Source organism: Pituophis catenifer, unplaced genomic scaffold, assembly GCF_029215685.1.
Source record: "Pituophis catenifer annectens isolate HBS135680 unplaced genomic scaffold, rPitCat1.0.hap2 SCAF_3, whole genome shotgun sequence".
NCBI lineage: Eukaryota > Metazoa > Chordata > Lepidosauria > Squamata > Colubridae > Pituophis > Pituophis catenifer.
The window spans coordinates 47,665,989-47,680,054 of NW_027256883.1; the positions used below are offsets into that span (position 1 = coordinate 47,665,989).

The window sequence follows — 14,066 nt, forward strand, 5'->3', positions numbered from 1 at the left end:
GGATATATATGTACCGTAATAATGCTGAAATAAAGCTATTATGAATATCTCTAAACATTGAAGAAGCCGATACTCTATTGTTCCTGTACATCCATTGTCTCTCTGGATGGGGAATCTTCACATATCAGCTATCAAGGAGAGCTGAGGGGAAGAAGCAAGACACCCCGCCAGAATGAAGGCCCTTGGATACTTCAAGGTCTGTTAAGTCTGCCGTAAGGGAGACAGAGTACCTGCTGGGTTCACACAGCGAAGAGTTCAATTCTATGTGTGGTGTGCAGCGATTAAAATAAGATGATGGGACAATATTTTTCAATCAAAACAAAAACATTAATCTATTAAACTGTAACTCTTATAGTCATTTCAGTATTTTGGGCTTTCTCTTCATACTTATAATCATGATTTGTCACTTGTTGCTTGTATGCACTTATGCACCGGAGACAAATTCCTTGTATGTCCAATCACACTTGGCCAATAACGAATTCTCTTCTCTTCTCTTCTCTTCTCTTCTCTTCTCTTCTCTTCTCTTCTCTTCTCTTCTCTTCTCTTCTCTTCTCTTCTCTTCTCTTCTCTTCTCTTCCCTTCCCTTCTCTTCTCTTCTCTTCTCTTCTCCTATTCTATTCTATTCTATTCTATTCTATTCTATTCTATTCTATCCTATCCTATCCTATCCTATCCTATCCTATCCTATCCTATCCTATCCTATCCCACTCCACTCCACTCTATATCTTTTATTGGGCCACTGACCTAAATGAAAAGAAAATAATAGAGGAAAATTTATGTTGTCCTAGGATGCAGGCAGGAGAAAGTCAGGTGGAGATCCAATGAATCTCCTGCTGCTGGACTTCTCAGAGTCTTGAGAAAGGTCAGACCCAACTCATGGCTTGCCTGATCCCAGGCAATTGTGCTTACATCATGATTAAACAAAGCAGAGTTTAGGGCGAGGGAGGTCCAGATAAAGAGGCCGAGCACTTCGTTTGCGTGCAGCGAGCGTGCTACTTCTGGGTCAAGCCGTTCCGCTTTGCCACGAGCCAGACGGGAGTGGGGGCGGGGGGACTCCCCAGCTCAGGCACAACAAGCTTCCCTTTGGACTCCACTCATGGCAAGGGCTGGCAAGTCCCGGGAAGCCTTTTCTGCCGGCTGTTCCAGCCCAGAGCCTGAGATCGCGGGCCAAGTGTCGGCGCGCTCCGTTCCTCTCCCTTCCTCGGCAGCAGGCGCTCGGGCTGCGGGAGGCGGCTCCACCCCTTTCGGGTTGATCAGGTATGGGAAAGTTATTCGGAGTTCAAATATAACCCAACGCCTGGCCAGCTGGTCGGCCCACAGCCTCCACTTGGAAAAGTCCACCGGGCCAGAGAGAAGCAGTAACCCGATTCCCCCAAGCACCCCGGGCTCCGCCACTCCCCCTCTCGCGGCTCGGGCTCTAGCCAGGCGCGCCACACGCGAGAAGGCATGAGCGAGGAAGCGGCGCCCAGAGCTTGGGGGTGAGTCGAATGATCGGGCGGGGTGGGGGATGGTGGGGATCGCTTGGGGTACCTCGGTTGGAAAGATGCGCCTTGGCTGCCTTCCTTCCCCCGATTGTCCCCTGGCCCTTTGTCCGATTCCTTCGGCCTCCCTCGGCCAAGAGGTACCCACGGAAGAGACCCAACCTTTCTTGGGTCGGGGGACTGGCCAGGTCTACTGAGAGATGGGAGAGGCCCCCACGCGAGTCCCTCCTCCGAAATTTGAGGGACCGTCGCGAGAAGTTTTGGAAGAGGGGAGTAAACGCGAGTCGGGATAAGGCTCTCTGCGAAGGGTCCTCAGAGGTAACCGGCCCAGTCAATAAGGGGCAGAGGCGTTGCGGGACACGGTCTTGGCTTAGATCCCCTTGCCTTTTGGAGCCCTTCCCTCTCCCGCTCCCGTTTTCCCTCCCAACCAGTCCCCCCTCCCCAAAAAACCAGCGAGCCGAGGCCGGAACCCCTGCCCGTTGGATTGTGCCACTGTGCTTTTATTGACCTAGAATACAATAGGAAGGAATTTGTCTTGGAGCATATGCTCTCAGTGTACATAAAAGGACAAGATACATTCGTGAAGAATCATAAGGTACAACACTTGATGATAGTCACAGGGTACAAATAAGCAATCAGGAAACAATGAATATCAATATAAATCGTAAGGATACAAGCAACAAAGTTACAGCCATGCAGTCATAAGTGGGAGGAGATGGGTGATAGGAAAGGTGAGAAGACTAATAGTAATAGTAATGCAGCCTTAGGGAATAGTATAGAATAGAATCCTGTTGGAAATTGTTGGAAATTACACACGACTTTCTGATTAGCTTTGGTTCCTTTACCGCTTCCTACCTCAAGTACCGTTGCACCTTGCCTTGTTGTTTAATCTAATGGTTCTTTACTTTTTTAAAAAAAAAAAGAGATGTTTTTTAAAGAAAGACACTTGCGTGCGTTTTTCGTACCGTTGGCACCGTGTCTGGTGTGTGTGTGTGTGTGTGTGTGTGTGTGTGTGTGTGTGTGAGAGAGAGAGAGAGAGAGAGAGAGAGAGAGAGAGAGAGAGAGAGAGCTTGTGGAAGCTCGGTGAGCGTATAACGGTATGAAACGTTAAACCTGGGAGATTTGTAATAGCTAAATGTCAAGGGCAGTTCCCGTCCTTTTCACCTATGTATTTGGAAAGGATCCTAGAAAAAACTCCTTTGCCAGCAGTTTGCGCTGCCTCGTAAACAGATCGCAGCGCCTCTGGACGCGGAGCCCGTTAGAAGCTGCATCCGCGGCGCGCTACAAATCTTGCCCAGCTCGGCTCCCCGGGGATGCCCCGCGCGCTCCCTTGGCCTTCCAGTGCTTTTCTTTCTAGCCTTCTAGACTGGCGCTGCCTTCCTCTTCGGTCTCTGCTGACCTGCCGAAACCCGGAGCCTCTTCGCGCCGGGATAAAAGGCTTTCATTTCCGTGCCTGCAAAGACTGTCTGGGGGTGTCTTCCTTTCCCTTCCCCTCTCCATCCCCCAAGCTCCCGACTGAAAGGCTCGGGCTGGAAAGTAGGTCGCTCAAAACTTGTCAGAAGAAACGCGGCTCGGGTGCTTCTGTTTGGGGGAAAAGGAAATCTAGGAGTTGCAGCCGGTGCGGGATGGAAATGTCTCTTGGTGCGAAGTTCTTGTTAGGTAGAGAAGTTGCCTTCCCTTCCCTTTCAAAGCCCGCCTGATGCAGAGACCAGATCCCGCGAGGAGCAAGTGGACTTTGGATCTCCTGAAAGCTTTCCTGAAGCAGTTAAAGAAAAGGCCCTTTGTGCTGGACTTCACTCCTCCTCAGTTGAGAGTGAGACCATCCATCTAGACCAGGGGTCTCCAACCTTGGGAACTTTAAGCCTGGAGGACTTCAACTCAGGGGTGAAATCCAGCAGGTGCTGACAGGTTCTGGAGAACCGGTAGCAGAAATTTTGACTAGTTTGGAGAACCCGCAAATACCACCTTTGCCTTGCCCCAGAGTGGGGTGGGAATGGAGATTTTGCAATATCCTTCCCTAGGAGTGGGGAGGGAATGGGGATTCTGCAGTATCCTTCTCCTGCCAGGTCTACCAAGCCAGCCCACCAAGCCACACCATGCCCACCAAGCCATGCCCACAAAACCGGTAGCAAAAAAATTTGGATTTCACCACTGCTTCAGAATTCCCCAGCCAGCTTTCTTTTGAATTCTGAATTTTGAATTCTGAGAATTGAAGTTCTCCAGGCTTAAAGTTCCCAAGGTTGGAGACCTCTGATCTACACTAATATATCTACCCCATCCAGTCTAGGAGGTCAAGGAAGCTGAAGTCTAACTGATTTGAAGAACACAGTTGGGAGGAGGCAGGCCTAAAATCTGGATGGTGGTTCACTTTGGGCTGAGATTCAAACCATGCAATATTGGCATCAAGCAATGGACAAGGTAATGAGTGGTTTTGCGCTTAAAGCCATCCTTTTGAGGCATGTTGCTCTTCTGAGGTGGCTTTAAGAACTCTAAACCACACACAGAAATAATGTCAACAAGAAAAAACCTTAGAGTTGACATTTTCCAGCCAAGTGCAGCACAATTTTTTTTGCTAAACTGTGTTTGCAGAGTATTTTGGTTTGTTTTTTCAAGGAAGAAACCAGCAGCAATGGGCTTATATTTATCTCTTTGAAGAGAGAATTTGAAAAGGGGCACTTGGCACTCAGGCCAGAAACAAATAGCCTGTTTAAGTATTCATGGTACTGGACATATGTACTGTAATCTGAGGACCTACATCCCATAAATCTTCAGGCTGCCATAGTTCATTCACATTGCAGTTGTGAAATACTTTCACGTTGCCAACAGCCCATAATATGGGCTGATGCCATAATAGCATTTTGGATGTGCTGGTATGCAGGATATTGAATATATCTGTACAACATTTGGATAATTGGGACCACAGCTTTGGGTACTGATAACAAGAGACAGACAAAAAGAAAGCCTCTTTTGCTATCTTTAAATTTTAGCATTCTCTAATATAGATTACATGATCAGTGAAATCAATTGTTGGTTGTAGCTTATTCTGATCAAGTTTCATCATTTCACAAGTTTCTCACTTATTCCAAGCATGTTTCGCAAAAGTATTTTTGGAATTCACAAATATCCAGTATGATTTGGGAATACCAATTCTTCACCATTACAAAAGATGACAACTTTGAGCAGATAAATAAAAAATTTCCCTTTACTTCATTTCTGGTCCAGATAAATTATCACTTGCTAATTTAGCTGTCTTTCAGGATGATTTTAATGTTTCAGGAATGCTGCACAAAGAGAAATTTGGAAGACTTGTGTGGTGTTTCTGACTCCCACCCTTTCACTGTATGTCACTTGTTTTATGCTCTTGTTTAAATAGAAGCATATCTATTTTTTCTATTATGTAGTCCTAAAACAAAAACATTTCATTTTAAAACTCAAAGTATAGTTATTGGAAGCTTTTAAAGTGTATCACGTACCCTGTAAACTTTTGAAAACTTCATTTAAATACTAATATTTAAAATTAAATATATATCAGCTCCTGCTGACCTAGCAGCTCGAAATCATGCAAATGTAAGTAGATAAATAGGCATCATTTTGATGGGAAAGTAACCGCATTCCATGTGCCTCTGCGTATAGTCATACTGGACATTGAAATGTCTTTGGACAACACTGGATCCTCAGCTAGGAAACGGAGATGAGCACCACCTCCTAGATTCGGACATAACTGGACAGGAGAAACCCTTACCTTTATATGAGCAAAGTCTTGATTCTATTCCATAAAAGCATTATGTAGAATAACCTTCCCCAATTTGTGCTTTCTAGATATACTGTCCTTGCTAACCCAGGGTCTACATGATTGTGGAATGATGGATACACATTCAGTGCATAACTTGAAGTTATAAAAGATTGAAATAAAAGTAACTGTTTAGCTTTAGTTCTGAAGAAATGTGACCACAGATAGAAGACAACAGATGGAAAAAATAAAATCCAAAGGATATAATTGACATGTAGCTTTGCATTGTTAGCCTAGCTGGTCTTTGAGAGGCAAAATAGGATTCTATTAGAATCTATTAGATTCTATTATCTATGCTTATAGATAGAAGCAGTGGATGGAACAATGCTGGGTAGTAGTAAGCAGTGGGAGGAAGAAGAGATAGTATGGAAAACTAAATCAACATCAAAGCAGAAATGTAGGACCCGTAGAACAGAAGTCATATCACAAAAGAACAAAAGCCAGAAGACATGCATTGTCCAGATGTCTTAATGAGCAGACATCCATATAGAATAATGCTCACCTTACTCAGATACTTGCATTTAACCATGGAATAAACCATGGCAATATCTTTTTTTTTTCTGCTGTATCCTCAGGATGTTGCCTTCATCTCACCTCAGCCCATGAATGAAACAAACTGAAATATTTTATCACTGTTAAAGTGTCATTTCTTCCCATTGTTCTAACATTATCCAAAGGCAGACTCAAAATATAAAAAAATCTAATAGGCTGTGACACCCATTATATTGGGGAAAAATCAGGTGGTTGTCAGTAATTGGGAACAGAGGCAATGGACACTGCACATTTCATGCTGGCTTCATTTTCTGCTGTCTCAAGGAGATCACACTTTAAGCAACAGGGAAGACTTGAAATATCCAGGCTGAACTTGCAGCACCTTGGATAGCTCTAAAGAGACAATTTACTGGAGCTCTTGAGACCTAGGATAGCATTGAGTGTCAATCTTATTTTTTCATGGCAAGTATCCCTAGTTTTCCTGATTCAGGTAATTCTTCCCTCAGAGGTGGAGAGTATCAATAAAAGTATGACAATGTAGAATAGAAATGATCAGATGGGATCTCTCCCCTCCCCCCCCATTCTTCATTCCATGCAGATGTGGGACTGTTATTGGCTAATTACAGGTCTGTGATAGATTCTTACAAGCTGTTCCTGTTATTAGTTCTTTGCAAATGATATCATGTTCATTTTTAAAGCATTTCTTAAATGATAGGATCACATCCTTATGCTGCTTTGTTTTCCTTTTCAGTAAGTGTGGCCGATGGTGTAATTGCGAGGCCGTCATGGCAGCATTTAAAGGCATCTGGACCAAGTCCTTCTGGAAGTCTGTGTCAGCAGAATTCTTAGCCATGCTCATTTTTGTCTTCCTCAGCCTTGGCTCTACAATCAACTGGGGTGGGATTGAAAAACCCTTGCCTGTGGACATGGTCCTTATTTCTCTGTGTTTTGGACTCAGCATTGCAACAATGGTCCAGTGCATTGGACATATCAGTGGTGGCCATATTAACCCTGCAGTGACCATTGCAATGGTTTGCACTCGGAAGATCAGCCTTGCCAAGTCAGTTTTCTATATTGTAGCCCAATGCCTGGGTGCCATTGCAGGGGCAGGCATACTCTATCTGGTCACACCATCAAGTGTAATTGGGGGATTGGGAGTTACCCAGGTAGGTTGAAAGAATGGAGAATTACCCTTTCTAATAAGACAGAATCCAAGCCTTGCAAACAGATTTTAGCATTTGCTGAATGGGGAAAAGCAATTTCTTTTTGAAAATGGCTGAAGAACCTCTTCCCAGTTGAGAGGGTGACTGATCCAAAGTCAGGCAATCAATTTGCATAGCTAAAGGTGGACTTGAAATTAAGTTCTCCTCCCCAGGCTTAGTCCAATATCTTCACTAGACATTTTCTTTTCATATCAAAGACACTGTGCAGTAGCAATAGCAATAGCAATAGCACTTAGACTTATATACTGCTTCACAGTGCTTTTAGCCCTCTCTAAGCAGTTTACAGTGTCAGCATATTGCCCCCAACAATCTGGGTCCTCATTTTACCAACCTCAGAAGGATGGAAGGTTGAATCAACTTTGAGCTGGTGGGACTTGAACTGCCGAACTGCTGGCAATCGGCAGTCAGCAAATGTAGCCTGCAGTACTGCACTTTAACCACTGCGCCACCACAGCTCTTTGGTTGTGGGCCATGGTTGTGGGAGCAAACCACACCCACAGATATTAGATTGGGGATCCCAGAAAATGGTTTTAATTGATCTCTGTATTGGGGAACAATGCCCGGTTAATAAATTCAGAATAAAAATTGACACACATACCTCCGTGCTTTTATAAGTTTACAAAACAAATGATTTTCCAATGTGAACTCACATTCAGGTGAGTCACATTAATATACAAACAAACATTCTAAATCTCATTCATATTTTAGCATGGATTTTTGAACACGATCTGGATAACTTAAATTCATTCAGCATCTTTTTATTATTATAGATGATGATGATGTGGATGCCAAGGGCTAAAATGAATATAAGGTGTTTAGAATTATATAAATCTAATGAAAGTATTTTGAGAAACTGCTTTAAAATTTGAATAGCAGTTTCTCAAGTGGTTCATGTGATTATTTTTTAATTCAAAAGTGACCTTTTGATAAAACTCCAGGCCCACATGGAATGTATTTCTTTGAACGGATTTAGAATGCCTTAAAGAAAAATGTTAATAAGAAACTTTGATAGGCAGGGTGCCCTGTGCCCCATAAATCCATTCTTTACTGTAAACTAACTGCTAAATATTTCACAACAGTTATATGCATGTATCAGGTCCTAATAAACTGTGGGGGGCATATACAGTTTAACTTAAAGCAAGGAACTGTTTTTATTCGAATACATTTGAAATAGCTTATTTGCAGTTTTTTTTTATTCTGTACTTAAGAATTGTTCCTTAGTAGATATTTCTAACTAAAAAAAGAATTGATATAAGGTATAATATCCAGGCATGAAATATTTTAAGAGAAAAGTATAAATATATTAAAACAAAAAAAGTGTATATTTAAGGTAATGTTTTTTTAAAAATAGACTTTGCTTTTGGTTCTAGCTTTGTTCTCTTCTATCAATTAACCTCACTGCAGGATATGAAACTGCACTTACATTCTGTCAATTTTTATTTGAAACTGAAATTAATTGAATAAGAGCTAATTAATGGGTTTATAACAGAAAACTAAATCATGGATCTGCTGAAGAAAAAAAAATAGAAAAATAGCTGTATTCTTAAGAATCTTGTTTGAAATTCCCATCAAAACCCAAGAAAGGAAGGGGGCTATTTTATACATATACACATATAAATATAAATAAGGGCCAGAGCTGATGTTAGGTTGCGTGTAAGGCTGTTGGTGGGTGTATGCATCACACAAACATATGTTCATCATGGTTTGGAGAATACATCACATTGGCTTAATTTACTACTGTCACCTACAATATATAATGCAATGTGTCTATGGAGATTCTCAGTCATTCAGGACATTTAGCTTCTCATCTAAGAAGCTTCTTCAATTCAGATGTGAAGAAGCTTTTTGGATGAGAAGCAAAATGTCTTCAAAGAAAAACAAGAAAGTCCAGTTGCCTCTTGAAAAAGCACCTTTGGGGCACAATATAGAAGCCATATTAGCTAGATCTACACTACAATCAGGCAAACAAACCATCTCATGTTTAGAGCAGGGCTGTTTCATGTGAAGACACAAAATACACATCTCAGTATCCCAACAATCCAATGGCTAATGAGCCTTTCAGAGCCACCTGTCAAGGAAGCCCAGATTACCCAAGAGGCTGTTACTTAAAAGGCTTTTAACAGTGTATTATTTCCTTGCCTTATTCTATTTTCTTTCTTTCCACAACACTTATTTACTTTGAAACTGTTTTAATTAGCGGGTTGGTAATTACAATTTCACACTTTATTTATGCTGCCTGGCTCCCTGTGTGTTTCCTCTTCTAGATACATGCAGAACTTTCCAGTGGACATGGACTCTTGGTGGAGCTGATAATTACCTTCCAGCTGGTTTTTACTATTTTTGCCAGCTGTGATTCTAAGCGAAATGATGTCACTGGTTCTGTGGCATTGGCAATTGGACTATCGGTTGCAATAGGACATCTATTTGCTGTAAGTTGCTTCTTTCATTAGCTTTTTTTAGCTAGGTACTTATAAATTATGTAGAGTAGCAATGTTCTAAGTAGCCTATTAGCTTATTATTGTGAAACCCATTTATGGTCAGAGGCTGTAACTTTCAGTTAATTATATTTAAAATATTTATACCCAAGCAAGTATATTTGGAATCATTTGAGTCAAATCAATATTAAAATTTATAATATTCTTATATGTTTCTCTTGCTCTTTGGATGTGTGTATAAATATACACAAAATATGTGTGTATGTATAAATATATAATTAATTTTATTTTATATTAATTTTTTTAGCTTACTTAGTATATGACTTGAAATAATGCTGGTTCACTTCATTGTTTAACAAACACCTAAAGTAAATAAATGAAAAAATATTATTTTTAATAATAATAATAATAATAATAATAACAACTACTACTACTACTATTTATTTATTTATTTATTTATTTATTTATTTATTTATTTATTTATTTATTTATTTATTTATTTAACCTGTATGCCACCGAACTCCTAATGATTCTGGGCAACTCTCTGTAATTACAATGGTATCAATCAAAGGGCAATGATGGCAATCACAACAGACCAGAGGGAATGTGGCAAAGTCTTCAATACTTTTTCTGAACAACAACAGAATGGAGGCAATCCAGATCTTGCGGAAAACCTCATTTCAGACAGCAGGCATTGCAGATAGAAGGCATTGTACTTCTGGGAACCCAATGGATGACATTGTTTAATTGAAGGACCCTAGAGCATCCTAACCCACCCAGATTGAAGGGATTGGGAAGATACTATAGGGAACAGGCCAGTGGTGGGTTTAAAAATTTTTTACTACCGGTTCTGTGAGTGTGGCTTGATGGACGTGGCATGGCTTGGTGGGCGTGGCAGGGGAAAGATACTGTAAAATCTCCATTCCCTCCCCACTCCAGGGGAAGTTTACTGCAAAATCCCCATTTCCTCCCGATCAGCTGGGACTTGGGAGGCAGAGAATAGATGGGGGCGGGGCCAATCAGAATTTTTACTACCGGTTCTCCTAATTACTCAAAATTTCCGCTACTAGTTCTCCAGAACTGGTCAGAACCTACTGAAACCCACCTCTGGAATAGGCAGTCACTCAAGTAACTAGTATCCTTATGCTATATAAGGATATACTTGTGTGTGTGTATGTCTGCGTGCGTGCATACACATGCATATTTTGAAATTTATTTATTTATAATATTTATTTATTTATAGTATTTGAATCTGATGAGCTGTGGCTCAGGTGCTATTCTATCAGACTGTTTAATTCACAGAACAATAACATGCTCATTTTTAACAGTGCAATGTATGAATCTACTTGTTGTCATTTAATGTCCCAATAGCCATATTTTTTATTGTTTTTTATTGTTTTAAAATGTTGTGAGTGTTTTAACTGTAGTATATTTTTTGAATTGTACACTGCCCAGAGTCATTAACTGAAATGAGTAGCTATAGAAACTGAATGAATCAATGGGAAGGTAGCTAGGTAATAGGTAGGTTGGTAGGTAGGTAGGAAGGGAGGAAGGAAGGAAGGAAGGAAGGAAAACAGATGTCCCTTTCCAAAGCTGTAGAGAAAGCACAGTTCTTGGAAATGATCTGTCTCTTTCTAAGCCCCTACAAAAATGTACATTTTGTCAAAGGTACTCTATCATCAAAACCTACGCTTATAAAATGAAGAAAGAATTAGAAAATGTGTTGCCAGTCAAATGGGAAGGGCTCAAAGGGCATTATCAGACATGAGTTCAGATGTCAAGTGTATTATGTAAAAAAAATGGTCCCTCATTTTACCTGCTCCAATAGAAAGAGCCCAGCAATGCCATCAACAGATCAGCAAGTTTCTTTTCCAAGCAGGTGAAAACCACACCTGGTAACCTTTTTCATCCACAAATATGCCCCTAAGGAAGGAGATGTATAAGAGTCCTAGAATTGGCATCCCTCATTTCAGTGCCACTGGAAAAGGATGATTCTATAACAGCATGTTTGCTTATGGTTAATAATATTCTTCCTTTCCAAATATTAATATATTTCTTTGTGTATACCTACTGCAGATCAGTTACACAGGGGCCAGCATGAACCCTGCTCGTTCATTTGGGCCTGCAGTTATCATGGGTAACTGGAAAGATCACTGGGTAAGTTATTATACTTTAGTATTCCTTATTTTTCCAGAGCACTTAATATCTGTAACTGTTATTTTGTTTGATTATTTTATAAAAAGGTAATAAATTATAAAGTGGCTTTTGTGTAAAAAAGCACAACCAGATTTTTTTCTTTTTGTTTTGTAGATACCTTTCAATTTTTTAAGATTGGTAAATCAAGATTATTTTGGGGGTACTGCGCCTGTGGAGAAGGGGTCAAAAAGTCAAGATTGAAGCTCCACTGCTTGTTTACATTCACCATGCATGGGGCATATTAAAAAGAAGGCTTAGATTCCATAGTTGCAGTTTTCAGCTTGACTTTTTTGGGGGGGAAATCCCACAGGTCTCTTTCCTATATTTGTAGTTTTCCATTATGAATCATAGACTTCATGATTAAGAAAACAGATTATGGTCCAATCAAAATTCTGAACACAAGTCATTCTTCATCCAATACATTTAACACATTTTCATCGAGGAAAGGCACAAGCAGTGGTGGGTTGCCCCCAGTTTAGACCAGTTCGCAAGAACCAGTAGTAAAACTGGCGGAAGGCTCCACCCACCGCCCCGGATGTCATCATAGGCGATCTGCACATGCGCAGAAGCTTCTAGTAAAGCTTCTAGTAAAGGTAAGTAGAACCCACCCCTGGGCACAACATATCATTGTGGAACAACATGGCAAGGACATCTTAAAAATGTGGTTAGTTTGTCTGGGTTTGAGTATTTGTGCAGAAAGTATAGAAAAGATATCTACTGCTAAACCATAAATGTTGGCTTTTGTATTTCCTTGTAGAAGTATAGGAGACGGTAACCAATCATGTTATTGCAAGCCATTTGCCAAAGGAACTTTACTATCTACCCTTTCATTTATTAGTCAGTTTTTAATCCGCCTGTATCAAATTTCCTCTCCTTCTGATTTTGAACAGGTATATTGGCTGGGACCAATTATAGGAGCTGTCCTGGCAGGTGCTCTTTATCAATACGTCTATTGCCCTGATGATGACCTTAAGCACACGTTCAAGGAAACCCTTAGTAAGACAACCCAGCAATCCAAAGGAAAATACATTGAAGTAGAAGATCCCAAGAGCCAGAGGGAAACAGATGATCTACTCCAGAAACCTGGAATGGTCCACTTCATTGATCTTGAAAGGGGTGATGATAAGAAAGGAAGAGATCCTACCAATGAGGTGCTATCATCCGTATGACTAGCAAGAAGCACTGAAAGCAGAGACCAGCCTGCCAGTATATCTACAGATGGTTTTCTACTTATAAAAGAAACAGATCTGTTGTGAGTTTGTCACTTGAGATAACTTTAAATGTTGGACAATATCATCAGTGAATTAGCTGTTTAATCAGATCGTATGTGAGATGATAGCATACATATATAACTAACAAGAACTAATGTTTAGAATGAAGAGAGAAGACAAAAGAAATAAGAAAAAAAGACATCCATTTTATGAAATTTGCTCCAAAATTCATATCTTCCAAAATTTTAAAAAATAGTTCAATTCTAATTTCTTCTTGGGAATCCTATGTCCTTTATACAAAATAGAATAATATTGATGTATTTTTTTGTGCATGTTGCCATATTATCCATTAATACAGTGTTCCCCTTTTGAAATTTCCATATTGTTTTCTTTTTCATTTCTTGATTTATATGCTAAATGTTTCCCTGATTTATTTGCAAATTCATTTTTTTTGCTTTGCATAATTCATTTTATATCCATTTCTTTTATTAACATCAACAGCTATTGTTGTAAAAAATTTAATTTGATGAGAAATATTTATCTTCCTTGGAAATTTAATTGTTCTTTTTTTATCTCAAGATAGCCTATATTTTCCTTTTTGAGTATTATATTGTATGCTATCCTCCCATAAAAACTTTACTTGCATCCCACACCATTCTTAAATCCATGGCCACAGTTAAATTATGTTCAAAAAATCTGTTAAATTCTTTTTATAATCCATTATTCTCTTTATAATAGTATTTCATTTAATCTCCATCTAAAAGTAGTAGCTTTCTCTTTATAAACCTAACTCATGAGATTATGATCAGGTTTTGGCAAGATCCCTACTTTAGAAATCATAGTAGCTAGATTCTTTGAAATCCAAAACTTATCTACTGGATCAAAATTGTGCTTCCCATGCAAAATATCTCACAAAGTATAGCTGCTCATCATATAACTGATAAAATGTATAGGGATGAGAAAAAGGTGGAAGCTGATCTGTTTTCAGTGCACTTATTCAAACAAATGAAGCATTACTGTGCCAATTTTATATACATGAAATGTTTAATCTCATCCATTTTGCATACACTGTGATTTTTTTAAAAAAGTAATTATAATAAAGAGGTTTATTTATTAATTGTTTAAAATACTACTGGAATATTTTTTGGTAACTGATGTTTTGCATTCAAATATTCTTTGACTAACAAAGAGCTACTTCTAATTGCCTGTTTGAAAGCATACATGGGAAGGAAAAATTA

At 39.7% G+C, this 14,066-nt stretch overlaps 1 protein-coding gene across 1 annotated transcript; it reads left to right on the forward strand.

Moving 5' to 3' along the window:
- Positions 1-1,435: 1,435 nt before the first annotated feature.
- On the forward strand, positions 1,436-12,962 carry AQP4 (aquaporin 4). Its single transcript, XM_070942333.1, has 5 exons — positions 1,436-1,478; positions 6,515-6,929; positions 9,251-9,415; positions 11,498-11,578; positions 12,508-12,962. Exons 1-5 carry the CDS (start codon positions 1,447-1,449, stop codon positions 12,784-12,786), a joined length of 972 nt encoding a protein of 323 aa, XP_070798434.1. The 5' UTR covers positions 1,436-1,446; the 3' UTR covers positions 12,787-12,962.
- The last annotated feature ends 1,104 nt before the right edge of the window (positions 12,963-14,066 follow it).

What these genes read in the sequence shown, in the direction of transcription:
- AQP4 (XM_070942333.1), top strand. Translation starts at nt 1,447, where the DNA reads ATGAGCGAGGAAGCGGCGCCCAGAGCTTGGGG. An exon ending in GCGGCGCCCAGAGCTTGGGG is followed by an intron (nt 1,479 to 6,514) that starts GTGAGTCGAATG and finishes TTTCCTTTTCAG; the next exon opens with TAAGTGTGGCCGATGGTGTA. An exon ending in CAATAGGACATCTATTTGCT is followed by an intron (nt 9,416 to 11,497) that starts GTAAGTTGCTTC and finishes TACCTACTGCAG; the next exon opens with ATCAGTTACACAGGGGCCAG.